Source organism: Echinops telfairi, unplaced genomic scaffold (genome assembly GCF_000313985.2).
Source record: "Echinops telfairi isolate 266 unplaced genomic scaffold, ASM31398v2 ScPeMD7_9;HRSCAF=40, whole genome shotgun sequence".
Lineage (NCBI taxonomy): Eukaryota > Metazoa > Chordata > Mammalia > Afrosoricida > Tenrecidae > Echinops > Echinops telfairi.
This window is the reverse complement of record NW_022103906.1, coordinates 79,696,305-79,722,589: the sequence shown is the minus strand read 5'-3', so window position 1 is coordinate 79,722,589 and position 26,285 is coordinate 79,696,305. Positions and strand designations below refer to the sequence as shown.

The window sequence follows — 26,285 nt, the reverse complement described above, 5'->3', positions numbered from 1 at the left end:
AGTCGGACACATTTCGTGGGAGCATGCTCACCTCAGCCCCGCCTGGTGGTCCACGTGAAGATGTGGAAGGTGGGAATTGCAAGAGCGAACAAGCGAGAGATTTATTGCTAACCAAGGCTTATATATCTTTGTGGAGGAGTGCATGCCCCTTAATTACAGGTAGAGACATAGGTCATAGGAAGGGGTTGTAACATAGGCAATACAAAGGGAATATACAATGGGTATAAGCATGACACGAAGGAGATGAGCTAGGGGTATTCACTGTAAGAAGAGAAGGGACTAGGAGTATACATGTGACTAGAAGGGTAGACCCTAGATTCATGATGGCAGCCTAACCTTGGTCACCCTTGAGTGGGCTTGACCTCCCTGGGCTCTCCTTCAGGGAAACAATCTACTATTATCCTTATCAGAAGGGAGTGGGCCCTACTTAGGGTGGGACAGACTATACAGTCTGATCGCTCTAAGTGGCTGATAACTCCCAGAGAGAATAACCTCTGACCTACTTCTGTTGACCTCCAAGGGTTTAGTCATTTACCATGTGTAGCAAGTAGCTGAGTTTGGCCTATATTTGGGGGAGACAACTTGGGAGAAATCTTTGAAGTTTTTTCAAATTCACATAAAGATGATTCCTGTCGGGAAGTCAGCACAGTTTCTCCCAGATTGCACTGCAGCTAGGTGGCAGGTTGACCTTTACTGGAGCTCTTTGCGTTAATCTGGTCCTCATCCTGAGGTGATACTTTTTGACATGCTTTGTAACTTTGCATGTTTAAGACTGGAAAATGATTTCAGCTCCCTTTTGCATCTCTCCCCTTACCTGAACTATCACAGCTAATGACGCCCTGTAGCGCCCAAGATAGTTTGTCACTGCAGTCATGATGGACAAGAGACGCTCCCATTTACTCTTGTATTTCGAATTCATTATTTCATCCTAAATGCTCATTTAGAAACTCCGAGGTCTAGTGGGTTTCTCGACTCACTGCAAGGCCCCTCGTTTGAAACCACCAGCTGTTCCTTGGAGAAAGAGGAAGCTCTCTTCTGTCGGGAGTTACAGTCTCAGACCCACAGGGGCAGTTCAGCCCTGTTCTATAGGGTCGCTGTGATTCAGCCTCGACTCAATGGCAGTGAGTTTAGTGTTGGCTTTAGAAGTAATCATCTACTTGGCATTGGAGCCTGGATTTCTGATTCTTCCTTTTCTAGAGTTATTTTTAGGGTTTTCTGATTGTAGAGATAATGTATGCTCATTAGAGGTAATTTGGAAAATATAGAAAAGCATAATGAAAGAAATTAAAACCACTTATACTTGCATTTTATCCACATAAGTAAAATGGGATAAGTGGTTTCGGTAAGGAAAGGAGAAAACTAGAAAAACAGCAAATATTGGGAATAAAGTAGAACAAGTCTTCTAATAACCTAATATCCAATAAGGTAGAAGTCATCAGGTGCATTTTCTTCTCTTTTTCTGGGATTTTACAGTTCTATGGCCTGAATTATAATGCTAATCGACATGTACTCGCTGGCTTTTCTTCCTTAGTTCTGTGTGATTTTAAATTGGGAATTTGTGTTTAACTAGCTCTCATTAACAAGGCAAGTGATCAGAATCTACCAGCTGCTCCACTAAAGAAGCACAAAGTGCTTGTCCCATAAAAATGGGAAGTCTCAGACACTCCAAGGGGCAGTTGTCCTCTGTCCTATAGATTGCCTATGAGTCAGAATTGAATCAGTGGCAGTGTCTTTGGTTTAAGTTTGGTAATGGTCAGACAACATAGACGACAGTGGTCAGATACATTGATCCCTGGGTGGTCCTGCTTACTAACTGAAAGGTTGTCTGTTCAAATTAACCCAACAACACGGTGGAAGGAAAGCCTGGCTATCTACAGCCATTGAAATCTCAATGGACCATAGTTCTGCTCCAATACCCGTGGGTTGTCCTAAGTCAGAATTGACTGGATATCAAAGGGTGTGGTTTGGGTTTAATGATCAGATACTGTTTCCAGTGTTTCTCAACTAACTTTAAGTTATAAAATGTACTGATTACGCCTTAAGAGTAATTACTTAAGTTGTTGTGAAGTGATTATTGAGACATTTCTGTAAGTTTTCATTTCCCTTGTATACTAGCAATTATTGCATAGTCTGTTCACTCCAGAGACTAGGCTTTAGCTCATAAACTTTTCAAGATAGGTGGTAATGATGACAATTTTAATAAGTGAGGGTTTTTCTCACCCTTGCAGCCACCCCTAAATGCCCAAATGTTGGCCCAGCGCCATAGGGAATTGTGCAATCAGCAGCACCGACAGAGGCAGCTAATACAGCAGCAGCGAGCCATGCTGATGAGGCAACAAAGCTTTGGGAACAACCTCCCTCCTTCATCTGGACTGCCAGTTCAAATGGGGAACCCCCGTCTTCCTCAGGGTGCTCCACAGCAGTTCCCCTACCCACCAAATTATGGTACAAACCCAGGAACCCCACCTGCTTCTACCAGCCCATTTTCACAACTGGCAGCAAATCCCGAGGCCTCCCTGGCCAACCGTAGCAACATGGTGAACCGGGGCATGGCGGGAAACATGGGAGGACAGTTTGGCACTGGAATGAATCCTCAGATGCAGCAGAATGTCTTCCAGTATCCAGGATCAGGTAAGAAGGTCACAAATTCATAGTGGTCTTACAAGATAATAGACACAGGCCCATTCTGTCTCCATATTCAGGTCTGTTCACCGACCGTAAGGGTACGGTATGGTGTGCCCAAGAAAGCCTCTGACCAGGGGGTTGGGAAGGAGGTGGTGTCAGGTAATCCAGGAACCCTGAATGGAAGAGTGAGTTGAAGCTTCTCCCTCTTAGACGGTAGCCGTGATTGCATTTGATGACCCATAATGGCCCATCTGGCCCTAAAATTTTACAATAAGCACTCAAACTACTCACCAGAAGGCTGGCAGTTCAAACCCAACCAAAGGTGCTTCAGAGATAAGCCAGACTTCTGAAAGCTCACTGCCTGGAAAGCCCGGTGGAGCCCACCATGGAATCGCTGGAATTTCCTATTAACTAGAGGCAACTAGCCACAACACAGTCTCCTCTTCTTCTGTCAGGTATCTCTGTGCCAGTCTAATGCACAGAGGGGCACACATAAACACTTCTTCACTGGCCTGTAGGTTGTCTTTGTTTGCTCCTGTCAGGATCATCATCTTCCCCAAGAACAGTACCCCACCACTCCCCGTTGGTGCCACCACTCTTACTCCATCGTGTGTAGCTTTCCTTGCAAAATCACTTCTCTTCCTGTCTTCCAGAAGTTTGTATTTTGTTCCCAATTTTGCATCTGCATTCTCTCTTCCATTCTCTTTGTCCTAAATGATACGGCTTTTAAAAATGGCATTTTTCTTTTTTTGTATGGAGATTCTAATAAGCAGAGGTAATAAAACACATGTGACTAATCTACCCTGTCTAATCAAACTCCTGTGGAAGATTAATGACCAGTTCCTGAACTAAATCCCTTAATTGTATAAATGAAATAGAAAATAAATTTCAGGGCTGCTTAAAAGTGAACTTCAATGAGAAAGACTGAAATTTGACTTGAGTAAAAATTTGAAGTAATGTAGAGATTTTTGACATGGCAATATGCTTATCAACTTTGACAACCTAATCAATCTCGACATTTCATTCTGATAGCAACAAGTGCTAAAATCCCTTGACTGCTAAATTAGGTATCTAGGGATGCTTGTGTCAGAGAGCCCCGGAGTTCTCTAAAATGTTTTAATCAAAATTATACCATATTAGTTCCTTTGTCCTCAAGACAATGAAGTCATCTTTGGCTGGTTACATTACTGACACTATCTGTGTCAGCAAGAAAAGGATTATAACTCCATTTTAATTCTAAGATTGTCTGTATAAGAGTGGCCTCAAAAAGAGTTATATATCCATGCGTGTTGATTTCTGCATGCAAAGGATTTGACAAGACTTTTCTACTCGAGCCTGAAGAAATAATTCCTCTAACAATAGGCGATTGGTATAGTTATCTGCTTCCCAATTTCTCTACCAAAATGACAGCTTGACCACAGTAGAAATTTAGTAGCATTCGTTGATACTAATTGCAGAGCCTTAAATGAAAAGATTCCTCCCATTTATGGGGGGAGAGAGAGACTGAATGGGTATCAAATGTTAATAAATCTCATCAAACTAGTTTTGGAGTTTTTCTTTCTTTTAAAGGTACTGGTGATTCTGTGGTGAATGCTCACTCTCTATGGGAAATGAGCTAGAGTCCCAGCCAGGGAGCTTTATGCACAGTGTCTTTCTGTCAGTGGACGCTATGATGCTGACCAGGTTTCAGAGGGGCTTCTAGACTGAGACAGAATAGGACAAAAGGCCTGGTGACCCCCTGAGCGTCAGCCAATGAAAAAAATATCTTAAGCACTCTTGTCAAATCTCAGTCACGTACTTTAAATCTGTTCTCCAGAAAGCCAAAAATGGGAAAGAGGTTCCTTTTCTGCTCCCAGTCCTTATGAAACCACATGGAAAGAATGCTTCTGGCTGATTTTGATGAAATTGAGATTTCTTTCAAGGTTCTGGGTCTAGTCTTTGATCTCTGGACTTGGACATGGACCATTGTCCCTGTCAATAAAGAGCCCAGTGTAGCGAAAGATACATAACCAAATGTTGCCACCCATCAACATCTCTCACCTGGGTCTTTCTTTCCATGAAATAAGACATACTCTCTTGTCTGCAGTCCTGTTCGCTGCTATCGTTATGTGAATTAGGTGCTTCCCTCATTATTTTACTTCTAATTTTTTTAAGTGATAATTTGCTTGACAGTGGATCCTGGATCTCTGATTCTTCCTTTTCTAGTGGTGTTTGTAGGCTTTTCCAATTTGTAGTGATAATGCCATGTTCATTAGAAGTAATTTGGAAAATGGCATGTTCATTAGCGGTAATTTGGAAAATGTAGGAAAGCATAATGAAAAAACATTAACTGCCTGTACTTGCATTTTATTCATTTAAATAAAATGGCTAAGTGCTTTCAGTAAGGAAACTGGGCCCACGAAACGCAGTAAGTCTATAGAAATGAGGAAGAACAAGGCCTCCTAATGACCTATAATCAGACAAGGTAGAAGTCGCCACGCACAGTTTCTTCCTGGTTTCACGTTTCTCTTCGGTTCCCGCAGCCTGAATTTCATTCGAGTCAGCATCCACTCTCCTTGCCGTTTCTCCTGTGCTCAGTGTGACTTTTAACCGGGAATATGTCGGCATCGGCTCGATGGCAGTGAGTTTGGTGTGACTTTGTTTAATGGCAAGGTAATGGGCCCTGTTGGCACAACACTGAAGTACACAGCAACCAATGGAAACATTCGTGGTTCCAAGCCAGCCAGCAGTCCCACACAGACGGCAGCCCCAAACCCTACGGGGCAGGCCTCCTGTCACGTGCCGCTTCTGAAGTTGAACCTGGGATAGACAGCACCTGACAGCAGTGGTCAGTGGTTGGTGCAATGGTTGGCCCTTTGTTCCAACCCATCCACTCTGGAAGAAAGGCATGGCATTAGATTGCACTTCCCTTCCAACTCTTGACAGACCCAAATGATTCTCACAAAATCAGAAATAGTCAGCATTCACATTACAGACAGAAGTTAGCAGCTGGGTCGCATGAGCTCTCTCTCATGCAGTAATTTCAGCTAGTTACACACTGATGTGAAGTGACACGGCTTTCAGTTCTTCTGATAATTGCCTCAAAATAATGGTTGGGGATGGGGGTGGGGAGCAGCTGTTAGCTGTTCTGGAGAGGATAAGAACACTTAAAGGTACAGTTTCCATTTGTTTCATCACTCTAACCCACAAACTTATTCCAACATGATGAGCAGCCTGGTAGAAGGATTGGAGACCAGGTTTTATGTGATGGAAATTCAAATTTGAGACAAGTTCTACCTTTTAAAATCAAACCTTCTTAGAAAAACAAAGAAACAAAGTGATTTACTTTATCTGAAAGAAATCTAGATATGAGAGTTCTTTGCTCTTTGTTTCCTGCTTTGTTGGTTTTAGGTGTTGTTTGATAACAGTAAGAGGAAAGGATGAATATATTAACTTTGCCTTACTTACATTCTTTATAAAGATGACAGAAGCGTCATATTGCTCACCTTAATATAGGCCCAAAGGAAATGAAGGAATGTAGAGATGATAGTACTGGCAGAGGATGGATTATTTCATGATGAGTACCTACCAGTGCATTTGCCACACAAGAACTAAAAGAAGTGCACCCCAACATAATTCAGGGGTCCAGAAACTCTGGTTCAGGCATAATCCAGGGCAATTCTTGTTTTTGTAAATAAAGTTTTCTAGGACCCAGGAGTGCTTGTTTGTTTACATATAATATATGCTGGTTTTGCACTGCAGAGTTGATCGGTTGTTGGAGTGCCCTTATGACCCACAAAATCTAAAATATTTACTATCTAAACCTTGTCAGAAAATGTTTGCTGTTCCTCGTTTTTCTGGATTACAGTAAAATCAAAGGTTGACTAGTAACTTTGCTTGGCATTCTTTTTCTTTGGCACCTCTCAGGAATGTGTAGGTATTAATACTGGCAGAGATATTTTATTTCATGATGATGAGTACACAAGGAACCAATTGCATATTGTTTTAAATTACCTTATTCAAAATAAATATGAAAGAAGATTTTTAGACAAAAGTTGTGTTTCACGGGTTCCTTGAAGTCCATCTGGAGACAACTGAAGTACAGTAAACAAGCTATTCTGCCCACTCCTGAGTGACCTGTACATGTTAATTGCCCTTTTTCTCTATGTCCGGGCCTCTGTACAGTTGCCTGCTTAGCTCATGTGAACACATACTCACTTGCACCCCAAACTCAATTTTTTCCAAAGCTAGACTCATTAATTCAACCGTTTTAGCCTTTGCTCTTAACAGCCTTCTCAGGTTTCAAGAAAGAGCACATACCTTGTCGTCCTTCATATTGAAGCCTATGAACATCCCATATCCTCTGTCTAAAGTATTGTTCCTTCACCTGCCTCATTCTTGTTACTTTCTCCTTCCAGAGGAGAGTCTCCTCTGGAAAGCCTCGCCAGACACTCCCTATCCTAAGCACTCACCTTTCTGTTCTTCTTGCTCAATAACAATTTCTTTGAGGGAGCACATTGTGGCCTTTCACATTTTTGTTACTCAGGTGTTTAACACAGGAGAGTAGATGTTCAAGATGTAAATAAATGAAAACCAAATCCAAATTTCAGTTGCTGCTTCCACATGCCTGTGATGCTCGTTACAGTCCAGCATGGAGACTTAAACCATGTCCAGACAAAGGTAGGATTGTAGACTTTTTAAGCTAGAAGGAACTAGATTGCATTGTCCACGGAACCCCAGGTCTAATGTAATGGCAGGATTAGATCCACACTCTACCCTTCCAATTCATTACCTGTGCGTTTCTTCTTTCTGCTAAAGCCAGGTCATTGGGTACAGAAGCCTGAGTGTTTAATGTCTGATGAGGCCAGAGAGAAAGGCAGGGAATTGTGCCGATGTGCTTGGGGTTTCTGACTTAACTTTGAGCACGTGGAGTAATAGCTGGAACATAATGAGCATTCCCTTCATGTTTACTGTTTCTGAAACTTCATAAAACATAAGGTCAAAGTGAATTAATAAGAGACAAATGTTTTTTAAGGATCAAATCCAAAATTGTTAAAATGTAGAATGAATGAAAATACAATTTATATAAAAATGATGTCCCTCAACCGTCATTAACATAAATAATATATAGTTCTCCAGATAATCAAAGTCATTTAAACAAAATAACCCATTGTTATCAAATAGATCCCAAGTTGGAGTGACCCTACACAGGACAGAACTGAACCGCCTCTAAAGTTGCCAGTGCTGTCATCTATATGGGGCAGACCATCCGTCTTTCTCCCAGAGAGCAGCTGGGAGATCCAGCTGCCAACCAGGACTCCAGACAAGTTATTTACCAGAGATTAGCTCATGTGCTAAAGGAGCAGCAGGAGAACATTTGTAGCTTGATTTATATGCTGCACCAGAGTGAAAACTAGTTAAGCATATAGTGTAACTAATAAGTGAAAAAGAAGAAGCTCTTAGAAAGTCTACAGTTGGCTCAACATTCACAAAATGTTTTTAAAATTTAAAAACAATCATAATTTAAAAATAAGTAAATAAACTATATCTCTGGCCAGATTAATGAAACATAGGAAGTCATTCTAAAAAATTTATCATGCATGCAAAGAAGCCAGAAAAATATAACTCGTAATGAGAAAATTAAGTCAGTTAAAGACCACCCCAGGAATTACTCAGTTAATAGGACTTGTAGATAGACAGTAAAACAATTATAAACTGTCCATTTATTTTGTATGTCCAAGAAGCTAGAGGGAAGCTTGAGCATCTTAAGCAGAGACATGAAGGATATAAGGGAGCTTCAGAAGTTCATGGAAAGATCGTAATACGACTTATTTCTATTTTTCCATGAACTTTGTGAAGCACCTTCCTATAAATAAAGACTTAGTCAAACTTCTACAGAGGAAAAATATGAAATACAGCAACGGAGTAACTGAAGAGTAGACATTATAGAAGGGAAAATAAACTAATGACACCTGAAGATATAAGAAGGGAAACTATCAAAAATTAAATCAGAAATGAACAAGACTTAGAATGGTTAGTTTGCTGCAAATTGATCTTGCAAATTCAACACAAGCTCTTTTCAAGTCTAAGTATGCTTTTTAGGGTAAGCTTATCCTAAAATTTATATGGAAATCACAGGACCCAGAGTGACCGAAACACTTCTGAAAAGGAAAAACTGGATGAGCACTAGTTTCAAGTCTATCCTGAGTGTTCAAGACATTGTGGTTTTGGTACCGTCACAGGCATACGCAGGATCACGGAAACAATAAAAAGTACAGAAAGAGACCCTTACATTTAGGGTCAATTGCAAGCTGCAAATAAAAAGGATCAAAGTACTGATATATGGTTGGACCTTGGAAACATGCTAAGTGAATGAAGAGAGGAAAGACAGCATACGATTTCATTTGTGTGAAATTTCCAGAAAAGGCAACCCCCTAGAGACAGAGGAAGAGTGATTGTCCGGGGTCGAGGTGGGAGCAGGATTGCCTGTCCGTAGACACTGGGAGCTGTGGGGACGATGACGATGTCTAAACGGGATCGTGCCGATGGTTACTGAGCTCTGACATTGACTGAAAGTCGCGGAACTCTGCGTCGGGCTGAATTTCATGCTGTGTGATTGATATGGTGTCGCAATAAAGCTGGGGTTTTTTCTTATTTTTTAATTTAAGGGCAGGAAGGGAAGAAGAATTCATGTTACATCATGAAGGACAAGTGGCTTCAAGAAAGCATTCTCATTTTTATTTTTACATCTAATACTAATTACTTTTACTACACGCACAACAAACTCACTGCTGTCGGGTTTATTCTGACTCACGGAGACCATATAGAACAGGGTAGAACTGCCTCTGGGTCTCCAAGACACTAACTGTTTACTACACAAATCTGTAGATATTTCTATGTTTTAATTTGTTTCTTAATTTCAAAATTCATGCCAGCAAAAAAAGAACAGGGAAAATTATATATCATTCTGCCACCCAAACTGGTATCGGATGATCTGTTTTAAACTCGGGCTCATGTTGAATGTCTAGTTATGTATTTGTCTGTTTATACAGATAATGTTAAATGTCTATTTATGTATATACCCATTTATACTTACATATTTATCTGTTTAAACAAACATCTTCTGCCTTATTTCTAAAGACCCCCATTTCCACCTCACTCTCTTGACTAGGCTATCTGTCTAAGTATATTACCCATCTCTGGAGTTTTTCTCTCGGGGGTTTAGTAAATCTGCAGTATGTCCACATAAGTTCATTTGTGTCTATTTGCAGGGATGGTTTCCCAAGGTGAGGCCAACTTTGCTCCATCTCTCAGCCCCGGGAGCTCCATGGTGCCCATGCCAATCCCGCCGCCTCAGAGCTCTCTGCTCCAGCAAGCTCCGCCCACTTCTGGCTACCAGTCACCAGACATGAAGGCCTGGCAGCAAGGAGCGATGGGAAACAACAAGTAAGGGCCCGTTTTCCGCAAGAGCATCGCTGCTGCACTGCAGTGCCTGGCAACCATGCCTTCCCTGGTTTGAGTGTTTCTCCACAGTCCAAGTAAAAGAGGATGGGCTACCGTCACCTGCATAGTATGAGAAACCATAATGTAGAGGAAAAATGACTTTTCAGTCATTTTCACATGAATTCGTTTTTAAGGCAAATCTTTGTGTTTTCAGTAGAGAAAGTGGTCGAGTGACTTCCAGTGATTTTACCCAACTGCCCTCAGTAGCAGAGAGCCCCTGGAGCAACAGTGGAAGTCTTTCTTTCAGAGAGCACTTAAAGTATGAACAGCAATGCGAGAATCCTGTATAGAACCAGAATGTAGTTTTCACTGTTTGATGTGTGGGGAAGATTTCATAGCAAGGTCTTAAGGCTCCTCAGGTTAGTCTCAATCATCAGTGGCCGCATTTTGCCCATTTTGTTTACAATGATCTCACTAAAGTCACCCCCTTTCCCACCCCTCACCCCACCCCCCAGAAGTAGAAAAAACAAACCAAACTTGGCTGCTGAACTTTTCACACATCACTTGAGTTGTCTAAAGGTTTTAATTTGGTTTCTCTCAGTTCTAGTGACAGGGAAGCTGTTTGATCTGACAACATAATAAGTAAGGCAGTGAAAGTTAAAAACTTAAGACTGTGTTCTCTGAAAGTTCATTGAAAGGTGAGAGAGGAAATCTTCCTGGTAGAGAACGGTGCAGCACGGCGGAGAGACGATGCAAATGAGGTGGAGATGGAACTGCCTCTGCACTGTGAGAGGAATAGCGTCTCCTAATGTCTTCTGATCCCCACTTCCCAGACGCACTTTGGAGGCCGTGGCCCGTTGATCTGATTACTACCTGACAGGCGCTGCAGACTCCTCACCCGAGCAACACTCCCTGTCAAACGGCGCTCAGGGCTTGCCCGAGACCTGCACTTCAGTGTTGAAATGTGACTTCAGAAGAAGTCAGGCTGACAGACTACATTAGACTTTTTCTCCGCCACTTCCTCTCAGTTAAATCTCCTGAGAGACTGTCCTTTACCTACTTCTATCGTTCCTTTTCAACCACGGAGGCGTCCATCCCACCAAGTCCACCAAGTATTCTTGTCAAGGTCATTAACCTTCACTGCCATGCCACCTGCGATGATCATAAACAGAATTTGACAGATGGAAGCACTGATTCTTCAGCTCTTTCCTATTGAGGCAACTTTGTCATTGCAGATAAGGAGCTCTTGTCTAATCTCCTGCCTCTTAGTTTCCTTTGCAGGGTGTTCCCTAGCTCCCTGGTATCTATATTTGTCTGCTATCTTAAATCATCAAATCTTACGTATTTAATGTCTATCTCCATACTTACAAAGCCTTGGTTTAAAGCTCTAGTCCAAACGTCCCCTGAACACCATATTGTATGCCCAACGGCCTAATGGACAGCTCCACTCAGAAGTGTAATGGGCATCTCAAGCTTAACCTGACCTACACTAAAGTGATATTCTCTCCCAAACCCACTCTTCTACTTTTCCCATCTCAGTAAAGGGCAACTTGGATCCTCCAGTGACTCAGAAGGAAAACCCTCCCTTGGTCCCATACCCCACTTCCAGCCCTCAACACATCATGGCAGCTTCAGGCCTTCATGGCCAATGAAGCAAAACTGGAATGGACGTGAGTTTGTAAAATGCGATGTACCGGAATGAAAACTAGTAGGGGGGGAAATTAAGGATCAACACTCTGCTAAAAACTGAATCCCCCTCTTAGAATATAGGGGCTGTGTGCATGTTGCATAGCAACCAAATCTCTTGACTGGCAGAGGCAGTAACATCGGTGCCTGGCTCAAAGATAGAAGCTGACTCCACTGCCTTGAGTGTGTCGCACTCTCCAGCCCTGGCCGTCATCCAGTCTCTCAGCTGGACTCCTGGACAGCTCACTGTGCCTCCTCTCCCATCTAGGACTTCAGCCTCCCTTGTTCCCATCCTGGTACACATCCAGAGTAGTCACAGTGTACAAATGTGAGCCGTCTTACTTCGCTGTGTCAGCATGGCTGAACCAGTGTGAAGTCTCGGCCAGTTTCTGGTGAGCTCCCCATTCTCCCTGCTCTACTTGCACACTTTGTGCAGGCCACCGTGATCTTTCTGCTTAATGGTTGCGAGAGCCCCCCTGGCCCCCTGCTCCCATCCTTACTTCACAGTGGTCTCATAGCCACGCGGGAGCTTAAGTGATACTTTTAACACTTAAGGCAGCATGTCAGTCAAAGCTTTTTTCCACAACTAATTCAAAATACAACATAAGGCTCTAAATGATCTTGCCTGTGGTGACCTCTCTGAAAAGTCTTCAGAATAGTTCAGTAATGGCCAACAGAAAAAAAGGGTAGCATTTTTGTTGTGTAGCAACTAAATCTCGTGTGTCAGATTTTCGTCTCAGTACTCACCCGGGGCCCTGGGGGTGTTGTGGGTACACACTGGGATGCAATCTGCAAGGGTAACAGTTTGAAATCACCAGTCGCTCCAAGGGAGAAAGATGGAGCGTTCAACTTCCTTCAAAAGTTATAGTCTTGGAAACCCACGGGAGCAATTCTACCTTGTCCTGTAAGGTTGCCGTGCTGACTCGATGGCAGTGAGTTTGTGGTGGTGGTTTTGATATTGAACGGGCATCCAAAGCTTTCAGTGAGCCACTTGATTTGAGTGGGGCACCACTGCCTAGTAACTACTCAAGTTAGGAGATTTGGTTGCTATGCAACTTGTATGCTGCTGTTACTTCCATTGGCCTTGACTGAGCTATTTTGAAGTGGGTCGGAGCCCTGCTCTCCTGCCTCGTATGCTACTCTCCCCATTACTCTGCCGCACTGGCTTCCCTGTCGTCTTCTGTTCCCCAGGTTCCAAGTACATCACACACGCAGAGCCTTTATGTTTTTCCGCCCTTCTGCTAGAGGCCCTCCCTGCACACCGCCACACGGTTTGCTCTCTCACGTTTCTAGCCTTTCCTTAAATGTCACCTTTCTTGACCTTGATTTCTAAAACAGCGTCATTCCCCACACCGCCCCCGCCCCCTTTCCCCTGCTTGCGTTTTCTTCACAGTGCTCAGCACCTGGCCCACCGCATGCTAGTCTGCTTAGTGCGGTCCATCTCCCCAACTAGAACACACAAGTATCATAAAAGCAAGGCCTGAGTTTTTGTTTCCGTCTGTTTCGGCGCCCTCTAGAACATGTAGACACTTACTATAATGAGTGCAAAGGCCCCCTGTTCCTAAGTCACTACCCTTCTTGGGTTTGGGTTCAGCTGGACTTGGGTAATTGTCACGCCCTCTTCAGACACCCACAGGTGCTTCCTTGGTCCGTGGGCAGCAGCGGGCATTGTGACGACTTGCTGTCTGTCTACAGTGCCGGCCCCACAAGGAAAGCCTCTGCCTCAAGCCAGCCGGAGCCTAGTCAGTAATCATGGTGGGTGGGAGGGTTCTGTCGCTAGGTGAGAGAGGACGGAAACATGAAATGATTAGAGAATCATTAAGTATAATGATGTAATGAGCTCAGAGACAGTGTAATGCGGTTCGTTTCCATTATCTCTATGGTGGCAAGAAAAATAAAGGATTAAACCAAACCTATTTGTCATGGAGAGGGCCGTGTTTGTGTGCATCGCTAGTCTCAGGGGAGCGTCCCAGTGCTTATTAGCGCTTATCAGCCAAGAAACCCCGCTGTTTAATCCTTTGTTTCTCAGATGTATTGGACCAGGGACTCCTCCCCACTTGTTAGTACCTATAATATCTAGGGAATCCACCTCGAGCCAGTCTCACCTCCCCGCTACCCCGTTTAGATTTAGGAACTGCCAAACACCTGATGTTACAGGCAGGCGACCAAGAGAGGGCAGGAGCGAGCAGTGAGTGTGCGGGTCCATGGCCCCAGCCGCCCTTTCTGGGAGCTGGCACAGAGATTGAGATGGCAAGTGTTTCCTGATGAAGTGTGTAAAGTGGCATTACTGGCAGAAGATGTTTGAAAGAACTTAAGTTAATATCAGTATAAATCAGAAAGGAAATTAAGCCCTAAGCTTTTTTAAATCAGTGAGGCGTTGTCACTGCAGGTTGTGACCCTCTGCAGGCATTAGCTGCCCTGGCCCACTGCTCCTCCACGGCTGATGGATGTATGCGTTGACAAGTGAGCATTGTCTGAGGCGGAGATGTTCTCGTTAGGAAACGAGCAGTAGACATAGAGACCTTTTCTGCCCCCGGCTGTGCTGCCTAGTGTGCACATTGTGCGGACGTTTGTGGCCCACAGAAGCGTGATTCACCATTTCCCAAGCCCACGTAATTTTCTGTGAGCATTTGTGTTTCATAATTACCTGGAGGGGAGTGTGCTTTTTTATTCAGACATGATGAATGGGCTATTTCTCAGTTTGTTAGGTTCAGTGTGATTGCCTTGATCTACCAGAGGCTAGAAATCTACCTTCTGCTGCCCACCTGAGAGCTGACAAGGACTAGATGAGCCAGTATGCTTTCATATCCGACTCTCTAGGATTGGCTTTAAAATAGGTGGAATTTTACCAGCATCTTATTGTTCAATTCTCGATAGATCATCCTAAAACTAATGTGTTGTTGTTTACAACCTGTGAAAGGTACAGTTGGTATCCTTTTTCTCTGAATGTGCATATCCAGATCACAGATTAGGTAGGGCTCCGGTGGAGATGGGGCCCTAAAGATGATGTTTCTAGCTGAATTTACTTCTAGTTTATTCCGTACTGTTGTCCCTACTAATAGAAACCAATTTAAGATCTTTGGTGTCGCCACAGCCTAGGACTGGCTGTGGAAGAGGAAACACGCTCCCTCTGGGGCAGAACTATCCATTCCCCTCTCCTCCCCCCGCATTTCCTTCCTGGAACAGGCATGGAGCTACCTTCACAAAGGTGGGGACCTCTGTGGTCGTTCCAAACAGTAAATTTGCCAGGTGAAAACATCTGGCTGTCTGCACCAGACTTCTTCGTCATTTAGTGAAAGCAGCCAAAAACTAAGCCTGAAAAGCAACAGCAAGCTGTAGGACATGGAGTAAAGGCTCCCCACACTCCATTTTGCGTAAATATCTTACTGCATCTACTCCCAGTTAGCCCCACTCACTAGGGCTGGGGTGAGGCCCAGGAGGAACAATTTTCAGCTGGCTCCCTAGGGGACACTTGTAGTCTCTGGACTATACTTAAAAAGCACTGGCATAAATGCAGAAAAACCTGTAAATTAAAACAATCTGAACCTCATCAATTGGCAGCACTGCTGTAATCTGCTCACAAGTCACTGTCCTTCATTCATCAGGGAACTACTGCGTGCTTGCTATATCCTATGCCACTTACTAGTAGAAGCGAGGACTGAATAGAACAGGATACTGACATTCAATCACGTTGTTAAGTCTAAGAAAATATCCAAGCAGTCGTGATGTAAGACTGCTATCCATAAATCACTCGTCCCTTTACTGATGGGGTGTGTGTGTGTGTGTGTGTGTGTGTGTGAGATATACAGTGAACCCTCGTTTATCGCGGTTAATCGGTTCTAGACCCTACTGTGATAAATGAAATTACGCGAAGTAGGATTCCTTATTTGTAAATCAAATATTTTCGTAGTTAGAGTATAGAGGACATGAAAAAACACTCTTTAGTCACCATTACACTCGTATTACCCAATTTATTAAATGAAAAAGGGAAAATACAGTAAAACATTTTGGACGTTACAATTATCATTTATTATTTATTATATTATTTATGGCATCTAGTTTACAGTATTACATATTTCACATACAGTATTATTATACATAGTTCTTACAAATACTGTAATCAATAGCCTATGAAATGACTTAAGGGATGTACTCTACAGGTGGGTCGCCGTCTTTTTCCTCTGAAGGAGCGGGTGTAGGCAGTGAGTGGGTGCTGTTACGCAAAAACCGCAATAGAGTGAAGCCGCGGAAGTCAAAGCGCGAAGTGGCGAGGGTTCACTGTATTTGATTATTTAAATACATATATGCGCCATATACTTTGTTGACATAGGATGCTATCTGTTTAACTGGGTAAACGTTGGTTATCTTGAAGATCTGCATCTATGGCCTACTTCCTCCTTTAATGATTTAGATAATTGGAGCATAATATCTCTGGTATTAGACCAGATCATTGTAACTTATCAGGAACACTTTCTAATTACTAGAGACCCTTTGGACAAAGTTCTAAATGTAACTGGATTATATTAAATCCTCACTTATTGTTAAAAGATGCAATCATACACGTAACTGGAGAACGTAAAATATTTCATTTGGAATTCCATTTTAAAATGATGAGTCAGAGCCATGTTACATTGTCCTGGTGTTCATGGCCAGTGGGTGTAATCTATATTATTTTTGAGTTAACAGTGTGTTCAGTCAAGCTGTCCAGAACCAGCCCGCACCTGCACAGCCAGGAGTGTACAACAATATGAGCATCACCGTGTCCATGGCAGGTGGGAACACAAACGTTCAGAACATGAACCCCATGATGGGCCCGATGCAGATGAGCTCGTTGCAGATGCAAGGAATGAACACCGTTTGCCCTGAGCAGGTACGTGACACAGCTGCACCCTCCTGCACATAACACACACGCACACACACTGTGAACATGTCTCACTATTATAAGGAAACAAGCATGTGGAGCATTACTTTTCAAAGATGACCATGATTCTTCATTCTTTCCTGTCATCTTTTTGTAACTAATGGCCTTTGAGAGAAACAACTGCAATGTTGGCAGGCATTTTAAGATTGTAGTCTTAATCTGATTTTAGGGTTTCAGAATTCATATATATATATGAAGGTAGGTCAGAAAGTTTCACTATCAAATCATTTTTATTGAGCAAATTTATCAAACTATGACGCTTTTGCTACTCAACACATCCCCCATCTAGGAGTGTGTGCTTATAGTTTGTGTACTTCTAAAGGCAGTATCTCCATCTCTCTAAGCCTTTCTCAAAGAATCCTGTACTCTTTGATTTTATACCAATTGAAACAGCAGTCTTGGCATCCTCACAGGACTCAAATCATGTTCATTTAAAATATGATTAGAGTTTGGGAAACCGAAAGAAGTCAGAAAGCCAAAATCAGAACGGTACGGTGGGTAGGGTAACGAAATTCTCCTCGGAGAGACCATGTGCAAGTGGACCCTCAAAGAATGTGCAGGTGGATTGTCAAAATGGGGGGAAAATTCATCAGGACATCTCTCCTGGCCTTTTCCTCACCAGTACAGTTTCCTGTTTTTCTTAAAACTTTTTCAGAATAAACCTGCATGGTTGTCCTGTCAAGGTAACACACGTGGACTCAAAATCCAGTCACTAACCTTCTGAGTTGACCTGTGTGGCCCCTGGGATGCTCCGGTTCTGATTGGACCTCTTTTGGAGCACACCCTAAGGGGCGGGAGGTGGGGCACTAAGGCAAGTGTATTACTGAGAGAACTTGTCTGCGGCCATCTACTCATTGCAAACATGTTAAATTAAATTTTGTATGGAATAAACCCACACGTGTATGGACTGACATTTTAATAGCAATAATTTTTTATTTACCTTCGTATAAACATTGGCTCAGAACGAAACATTATATGGACTTTGTTGGGCTGCTAGCCACAAAGTTAGCAGTTTAAACCCACTGTCCACTTGAAGGGAGAAAGAGAAGGGCATCTCCTCCAGGAACGATGGACAGACTGTCCTAGAGGCTGCTGTGAGTTGGGCCTACTAAAACGACAGTGGGTTTGGATACATGGCTTCAAATCGACCCCTTTTTATTTTTAACACATTTTCCACGTTTCTCCCTTTCAGTTAACAAATATTTATGAAGTGTGTACTGTGTATAAAGATAGCTCTGAGGAGATACATGTTAACAAGGTGGGGAGGCACAACATGAACAGAAGATCAGTTTCATAATAAGAGAGCACCTCTGTATAAGAGATGGACACCCCCACCCCCACCCCCCAGAATCATATGCAAACTACTAAGGACTTAAAGAGGAAAGGGCCAGGTCAGGGAAGCCTTCCTGGGAATTTTGCCTAAAGGAAAAAGAGCACTCAAGACTTAGTGTGAGCTAGGCAGGAATTGAGGCTGAAAAACCTAATCGATTTTAAGAGGATATTATATGTTTAAAGCAGAAGATGAGGTAAGCTTTTTTAAGGTATTACATGCCAGCTAAGTTAAGTTTATTCTAGGAGAGAATGACTAAATTAAAAATGACATTTTAAGGAAATTGTTAGCGTAAACTACCAGTAATTACTATTCAAAGATTAGCAATCTCAAGTTACCTATTGTAATTAGTCATAATTTATAGCAAGTATTATAATATATAAAAACTTATCTCCTGTAGGTTTTTTTTAATTGATTGAGGTTTATTCAAGATGCAGTTTTCAAATTGGGATAACATTTCAATTAGGAGTGAAAATTATTCCAGAGATTAAAGAACTTGCAAACATTGTTATTCCACTTGATAGAGACCAAACCAAAACTCACTGTCATGGAGTTGATGCCAACTCACGGTGACCCTATAGGACAGAATTTTAACTGCCCCGTGGCGGTTTTTGAGACTAACTTTTTTTAACAGTTTTATTGAGACATAATCCACGTATCATTCAATCGTTCAATTGTATCAAGAAGAGATGTGCAGTCATTACCACAATAAATTTTAGAACATTTTTCTTCTCTTGTATTCCTTGTTATTAGCTCCTTATTTCCCCACAACCTCCCCTGCCATGCCCTCAAGAAACCATTAATTGGGCAACGAATGTACAAGTGTGCTTTACACAATTGATGAGTGTATGGATTGTGATGAGTTTTATGAGCCCCCATAAAACGATTTAAAAAAAGAAACCATGAATTGTTACCATCTTTGTAGATTCGCTCATCCTGAGTTTCATACAACGAAAAACACAAAAACAAGACAAAGCTAACAACAGTAGCAAAAAAGAGAACAGCCCCAATCAGAAAAACAAAAACCAGAAACTATCAAAAACTAGAACAAATTTAAAACGGGTCAAAGGGAGATCTGCCATAACCCACTTTCCGACGCAGTCTGCATGAAATCAGAGCTGCTCACCTCCCTGGTCCGTGTTCCCAGGGGATTCACTGGGGGCTTACTGCAGGTGCACTTCCCCTCACCTTTCAAATGTACACTGTTGCAGCTTTTAAATGGGCCAAAAGGAGGATCAAATAAGATGTTACATTTAACGAAAAATATATATGTACTATAATCCTCTCTGTCTGACAACAAGGCTGTTCACATACCTCGACTGTGGTCAGAGGGAATTCTTTTTGATGTGAATTACAATTAAAGTCATCTCTGCTTCCCAATATTACATATTAAGCCTAGCATAAAATAGCAGTGATCTACATTTTCTAGAAAGATAAAATAACTAAGAGCATGCTTGTTAGGCAGTTATTAAAATTATTTACTATATTTGATTAAAGCAAAATAATGAAAAATATACTGAATTAGATAAAATAATACATTTTAAATTGGTTTCATGCACAGTTGAGTCTGACAATCTCTGCTTTTTAGTAGAAATATTTAATCCATTTATATCTAATCTAATTGTCATCTCATATATGGATAAGAACTTCAAGACTTGGTATTTGCGTTTATCCCTACTGGCCTTTGCACTTTCATCACACATATTATGAATATGTGGCAAACTCCACAGGACATTGCTGTTACTTGTCCTTTAAACGGCCGCTTATTTGTTGTTGCCGTGGAGAATTTAAACAGAAACACACCCACCAGGTCACCAGTCCCTGCCCGTGCCACTTCATGACCCTACCGCATTCCCTGAGGTGTGCAGCCCTTCTCATCTCCCCTCGTAGAAACTCACCATCTGCTGCCACACGCCGCCGCCGCCGTCTGAGTTGCTGTGATCGGTTTGATCCCCGATAGACAGATAATCCGTAAAGTATAGCACATTGCTCAAGACAAACATTTTTTACTAGTTCAGGTCAGTTACTGTTTGGTTTGAAGAAGACTTTGGGGATATTTTTTATTTAAGGTTAAAAGATTACCTCAGGGAAATAAGTGCAAATAGGGATACTTTTGCTTCTTTTCCTAACGAAAACCTTTCGTTTCTTATTTCTCTGGTCTGTGTTCAGAGGGGATTCACTGAAGGCTTACCTCATGTGTATTTCCCCTTCACCTTTTCAATTTAAACTGATACAGCTTTTAAATCGGCCAAAAGAAGGATCAAATAAGATGTGACTAATATGATATTAGATAAAGGTCATGAGAGCAGACACCCTTTTGTTCCTTGCTCTCAATCTTTCCCCAGTAAGTAAAATGCTGGCCATGGCTTTTCGTATATCTCCTGAATCATATTGAGGAATTTCCAGCCTATTCCAGTTTTCTTAGGGTTTCATCAAGAACAGGTACTGGATTTTATCAAATGCTTTGTATGCATCCATAGAGGTGGACATGTTCTTTTCCTTTATCCTACTGATGGGGGTATATTGAACTTGATTGATAATTTCTACCCATCCCTGCATTCCTGGAATAAATCCAACCTGTCATAGTGCATGACTTTTAAAAATAATCTTTTTATTACTAATTGGCCCTTTTATCACTATATCGTGCCCATCTTGAGCTCTCTTGATTACCATTTTGCATGGAATATTTTTCTATCCTTTCACTTTCAACTTATTTGGGTCCTTGGGCTTGAGGTTTGTCTCCTGTGAACAAGCATGCTTATAAAGAAGCATCTCCTCTGAAATCTTGTTTGCTTTAATCCATTCTGTCACGCCTTGTCTTCTGATTAGTACATTTCAGTCATTTTACTCATATATGAATAAGTCACATACTTCTGTTACTTTGTAATTTTTTGTGTATCTTAATCCTTTAGTACTGCATCATTTTATGATCCATTAGCTTATTGTAGTGAGCCTTTTTCATTCCTTTCTCCTTTCCTTTTATGTATTTAAAAATATTTTTTCTTAGTAGTTAACTGTGAGTGTTATATTTAACAGCTTGTATTTATGACTTTCTAGGATAAGGAGCCGTGGTGGTGCTGCAGGGTAAGCATTAGACTGCTAACCTTAAGGTCAGCAGTTCAAACCCACCAGCTCCTCCACAGGAAATTTGAGGCTGTCTGCTCCCATAAAGTTTTACAGAATTGGAAGCCCTACATAGGCTTGCTATGAGTCTAGATCAATTCAATGACTGTGGATTTCAATGTAGAATGAGTTGTACTAAACTTCAGTAACATACAAGAAACAATACATACCATTCCTCCTCAATCCCCCCCCCTTATTGCTATCACTAATTACATCTTTATATTTCATGTGTCCTGTAACATGATCTATCCTTGTTTTTTATATTTGTTATTTAGGAACAAGAAGGACAGAACATTTAGAAATATAAATACCGTAAAACTAGCCCTTATACTTGTACATCATTTCCCTTTATTTGAGATCTGTCTTTTTTGTGTGTAGTTGTAAGTTGCTTTCTAGGGTCTAGTGTCTAGGCACGTTGTGTATTGACCATGGGAGCAGACCCCACTGCACAGCTATCTGTGCAATTCACAGCAGGCCTGCAGCTGACGGTGTCCTGGTAGGGGAGGTGCTGGCTTCCAGGGATGTCTCCCTTGTTGATTTTAGAGCAGAAGCTTAGGGATCTTAATGATTGATTGGGCTAGCAGCGTCCTTTTCTGGAACCACCTCCCCAGTTCACGGCACTGGAGGCCCATGTGGGGGAAAGGCGTGTGGAGGCTGGACAAACTCTCTTGGAGTGCCTCTGCTCACTGTCTGCCTCAGCGCCTGGTTGAGTCGTTCACAGCCAAGTACCCTTTCCTTGTTGCATCTCTTGTCTTCGTGGAGAGGGTTAGGATGGTCTGTTGATGCCGCCATCTTCCTTGTCAGCTTGGGGGTATCTGAAAAAGCCTGAAAGTTCTTTTCCGGAGGCCAAGGTGTGCAGTTTAAATTAAAGATGCTGCTTCACCTCAGCATTTCTGATGGGGTATCGCCTGTCATCTTGGTTGCTGAGTTTTATTTCTTCAAATATTCTTTCTGGCCTCACCACCTTTTCTTCAAGAACGCTGACCATACTGTAGAAGCCACTTAAAGTTATCCCACAGCTCAGGGAATCTCTGGGGCATTTATTTATTTTAGTCATTTTGTCTCAGACGGTTTCATATTGGATAGTTTCTATTGCAGTATTCTCAGATTCATTCATCTTTGTTTGCAATGTCTAATCTGCTGTTGATTATATCCAGTGTAATTTTTTAAAGTCTCAAAAACAGTGAAGTTCATCTCTAAACATTCAATTTGGATCTTTTAAAATTACCTTCTGTATCTCTAACACTTTCAGTCTTTCCTATAGCTTTTGAACTTGGAGCATGTAGTTGTTAAAATGGCTTCATTAAGTATCCACATCTATCAACTGTCTATATCATCTTCCTGTTAATTTTATTAACTTTTCATTACATGTCTTATTTTTTTGTCATTGTTTGCATGCCTGATCTTTTCTTTTCTTTTGGCCTGGTCATTTTTATTGGGTTCCAGAAATGTAAGTTCTACCTAGTTTATATTCCTATAAATACTCTTGAGCTCTGTTCTGGAAAATGAGTAAGTTACTTGCTTGTATGCTTTGTTTATGCAGGACCAGAACAGCATTTCGTCTAGAGTTCATTTTGCCCCACTGCTGGGGCAGTATACAAGTATGCTGCTCAATGCCATCTGAAATAGAAAGGCTGTTGAGTTCAGCCTCACTCCGGCCCGTGGGATCAGAGCCTATGTGATCTTCGGAAGTTCTTTCACGTTGGGTTTTTCCAGTGGTTCTTTCCCCTGCTCTGGGTAGTTCCCTCACATGTAGAAGCTGATCAGAACTGAGCTGAGGACTTGAGGCAGCCCTTCTGCAAATTTCCAGAACTTTCTCTCTGTGCCGAGCTGTCTTCTCTATGAGTTCCTGCTGCCTTGGAAACATAGGTTTCCAGCCATGCCCTCTCCCCCTCGGGGAACCTGCCAAGTGCTGCAGTCTGGAAGTTCTCCCTAGTCAGTAGCTGGGCAGTGGTTGAGCTCCCCTCAGTTATTTCCCCACTCTCAAGGATCACTGCCCTTCAGCGCACTGTAGCCGATGACTCCAGTGCCTTTGTTTTTCACAATTTGTTGATTTTTTAAATTGTTTCATACAAATGGATACATTTGATCTCAACCAGAAGTACAGTATTATTACTCTAGACCAGAAGTACTATTTAGTAATAGTACTAAATTAGTGACCTTTAAAAAATTTTTTGTATTGGATATCATGGGTAAATAGTTATAGAAAAATATACAAATTAGTGAAATTTCACAAACTGCACATACCGAAGGAGCTCTGTGGCATAGTGCTTACACATTGGGCTGCTAACCACAAGGTCAGCAGTTTGAAACTACGGTCAGCTTAGCAAGAGAAAGATGAGGCTTTCTACTCTGTAAAGATTTACAGTCTTCGGAAACCCACAGGGGCAGTTCTACCCTGGCCCGTAGGGTCTCCGTAGGGTCTCTGTAGAGTCGGCATCTACTCGATGAATTCGGTTTGGCACATAACCCTAAGAACCACCATCCAGAGCAAGAATCCCAGAGAACTTCCTCGTGCCGGCAGTCACTGCCTCCCTCCTCTACTCTCCCGCCTTCTGAAGCATGCAGTCTGCTAGGCACTTTGTCTCTGCTGTGCTGTTAAGGACAGTGTTTTCACTCAAGATTTTGGTCTTCAAGTTAAATAACTAGCTTGTAACTTGGCCTTCTGTTTGTCTTTTGCAGATGAATGATCCAGCACTGAGACACACAGGCCTCTACTGCAACCAGCTCTCCTCCACCGACCTTCTCAAAACAGAAGCAGATGGAACCCAGGTCAGTAAGAAAATTCTAAGCCCAGAACTGCCGAGTACATTCTGGATACACAGGGGATTTTCTGTAGCATCGTGGTAAAGCACCTGATCTGGGGAGTCATGCACCGCTGTGAGTCCTGGCTCGCCTCTCCTTAGCTGTGTCATTGTGGCCATGCTCCTGAACTCGAATCAGCAGAACTAAAAAGATGCCGACTTACCGGACTGCCGAGAGGGTTAAATGAGATAAGCATCAGAAGGTTTGGTCCAGGGCTCAGACAGGACCAAGGGAGGGCTAGTGATGGGCCCAAAGTGTTCTCTAGTTAAGTAAACCCTGTGTTCAAACTCAAGTGTAATCAAAATACCTCGAGCTCAGTAGAAGGGGGCTGCAAAAAGTTTGTGGGAAATGCTTTCCACACATGTTTTGATGCCCCTCCTAAGTTCATACAGATGAGCATCTGTCACATACCCTACCTCCTTTTAGAAATTTGTTCCAAAACTCTACACATAGCAAGGGCAGCCATTGCCCTTACATCAACCAGCTGCAGACAGTTTAGAGGTTTTAACTCGTATTAGTAACTTGTCCTCTAGTTTCTTTCTTTTTAAAGCGCCGACATGATGCTCGAGATGTGATCAGAGAACTAGAAGCTTCGCCTGCCGGCTAGGTGGATTGTGCGGAAACAGAGGAAAGGCAGCACCAGTTGGGAGGTGCCGCTGCTTAGCCAGGCACTGTGCTAGTCACCCTGTCCCACTGAAGACACGGTTAGCTCTGTGAGGGAAGTTATGTTGTTATTTTGGTGTGGTGGTTGTGTTTTCCCCCACAGATGAAGAAATTGAACCCAAGGAGGCTTAATTATTTGCACATTAACCCAAACTAGAAAGTGAAAGCTGAAATTCAAACTGAGGTCTTTCTAATACCAAAGTCCATCCTCTTTCTGCCTTATCACATAAGGCCTATGGAAAGACATACACGTAGATATGCGCACGCCATTCGTCAAGGCAAGGGGCCCTGGTAGTGTAGTGGGTTACATGTTGGGCTACTAACCTCAAAGTCAACGGTTTGAAACCACCAGCCATCCCGCAGGAGAAAGCTGAGGCTGTCTGCTCCTGTAAAGATTCCAGTCTCAGACACTGACAGGGACAGTTCTACTCTGTCCCGCAGGGTTGCTGTGAGGTAGAATTGACTCCATGGTTGTTCTTGACCTGTAGGAAGGGACATAAGCACTGACAGATAGAAGGAGCTGAGCACTTACTCAGGGATAGGACTGGGGGTCCTTGAAGGGCGGTGACCACGGTAAAGTGAAGGGACTGTGGTTGTTGGAGGCTAATCCAGGGGTGAGCTTGTAAGTAGGGGGACTAGGAGACAAGCGATAGGAACAGCAATGATCTAGTATAGTCCCAAGACCCAGTGTGCCGAAATGAAGGGTTTGCGACGAGATCGTACAGGAAATAGAGCAACATGGTAGACTGGGGCTTTCTGTTCAGCCCTGCAGGCACAGTCCTCCCTGAGCAGTCGAAGTGCGCTTCCCCTGGGGCTGGACTCCGGGAAGGAGGAGGCCTGGGCAGCCCGCTCAGGAGAGAGGTGCGCCCCACACTCAGCACAGGGCCACAAGGGCTGAGTCCTGGGTGGTGGGAGGGGAGGGGCAGTGGTTGTGACAGTCTCGTCCATCAGAGAAAACCGTGTTCTCCATCCTCGCGCCCACCGACACGTGCACATGGCAGCCTGACAGATTAGCTGAGTGCAGCGACCAGGTTCTGCCGTTTCCAAGCCTTGGACTGAATTTGAACTGAAGTATAAACTGTCAGGAACTCGCCCGAGCTGGGCCCCTGGCACTCTCACCATTCTTCTCAGCTGGCAAAATCACAGCGCCCTTCCGTGCCACCCTTTGCCAGGCTGTGAAGGCAGCGGTGTCAGCCCCTCTCCACAACAGGTCGAGATGGTTTCAGTGTGTGCTTTTTTAGTTCGGCTTGGTCTTTTCAATTCTGTTTATTTCAAAAACAGATTACCTTTAAAAATTCCTTCTTTGAAAAGAAGCAGATTTTTTTCCTTTCTGGTTTGTTTTCTCAAACCTTTATTAAGACAGGTTTTAAATATCAAGGACACTGTCCTAAATTTTTATAGGTTGAAGTATCTAAGAATAAAAATTTTATAGATTGTTGTTTAATTGTAAAAAAAGAAAGAAAGAAATCTGTCAGTGCCTCCGAGCAGTATAGTCTGGCTTCAGTGGCAGACAGTTCATTCTGAAACATCTGTGCACTACTGGTTTGTGAAGGCCAAGCAGAAGCTAGGTTGCGAGTGACAAGAAATATACAAACATACACAGAAAAGGTGAAGAAAAGGAACAGAGAAGGACAGGGGATCCTTGGGAGTTACCTGCGCTTGGAGAGAGGGCAAGACAGAAAAGCACAGGACAGGCACAGACTGGAGAAA

The 26,285-nt window shown here is 42.7% G+C and overlaps 1 protein-coding gene across 5 annotated transcripts in view; it reads left to right on the top strand.

The window, feature by feature from the left end:
• Nucleotides 1-26,285, top strand: part of NCOA1 (nuclear receptor coactivator 1) — a 177,098-nt gene that overhangs the window by 146,995 nt on the left and 3,818 nt on the right. For all 5 annotated transcript variants that reach the window (XM_045286625.1, XM_004696065.2, XM_045286624.1 and 2 more), the window contains 4 exons: nucleotides 2,229-2,631; nucleotides 9,876-10,050; nucleotides 16,420-16,603; nucleotides 23,790-23,879. In XM_045286625.1, coding sequence (XP_045142560.1) covers nucleotides 2,229-2,631; nucleotides 9,876-10,050; nucleotides 16,420-16,603; nucleotides 23,790-23,879 — 852 coding nt within the window. The remainder of the gene's footprint in view (nucleotides 1-2,228; nucleotides 2,632-9,875; nucleotides 10,051-16,419; nucleotides 16,604-23,789; nucleotides 23,880-26,285) is intronic.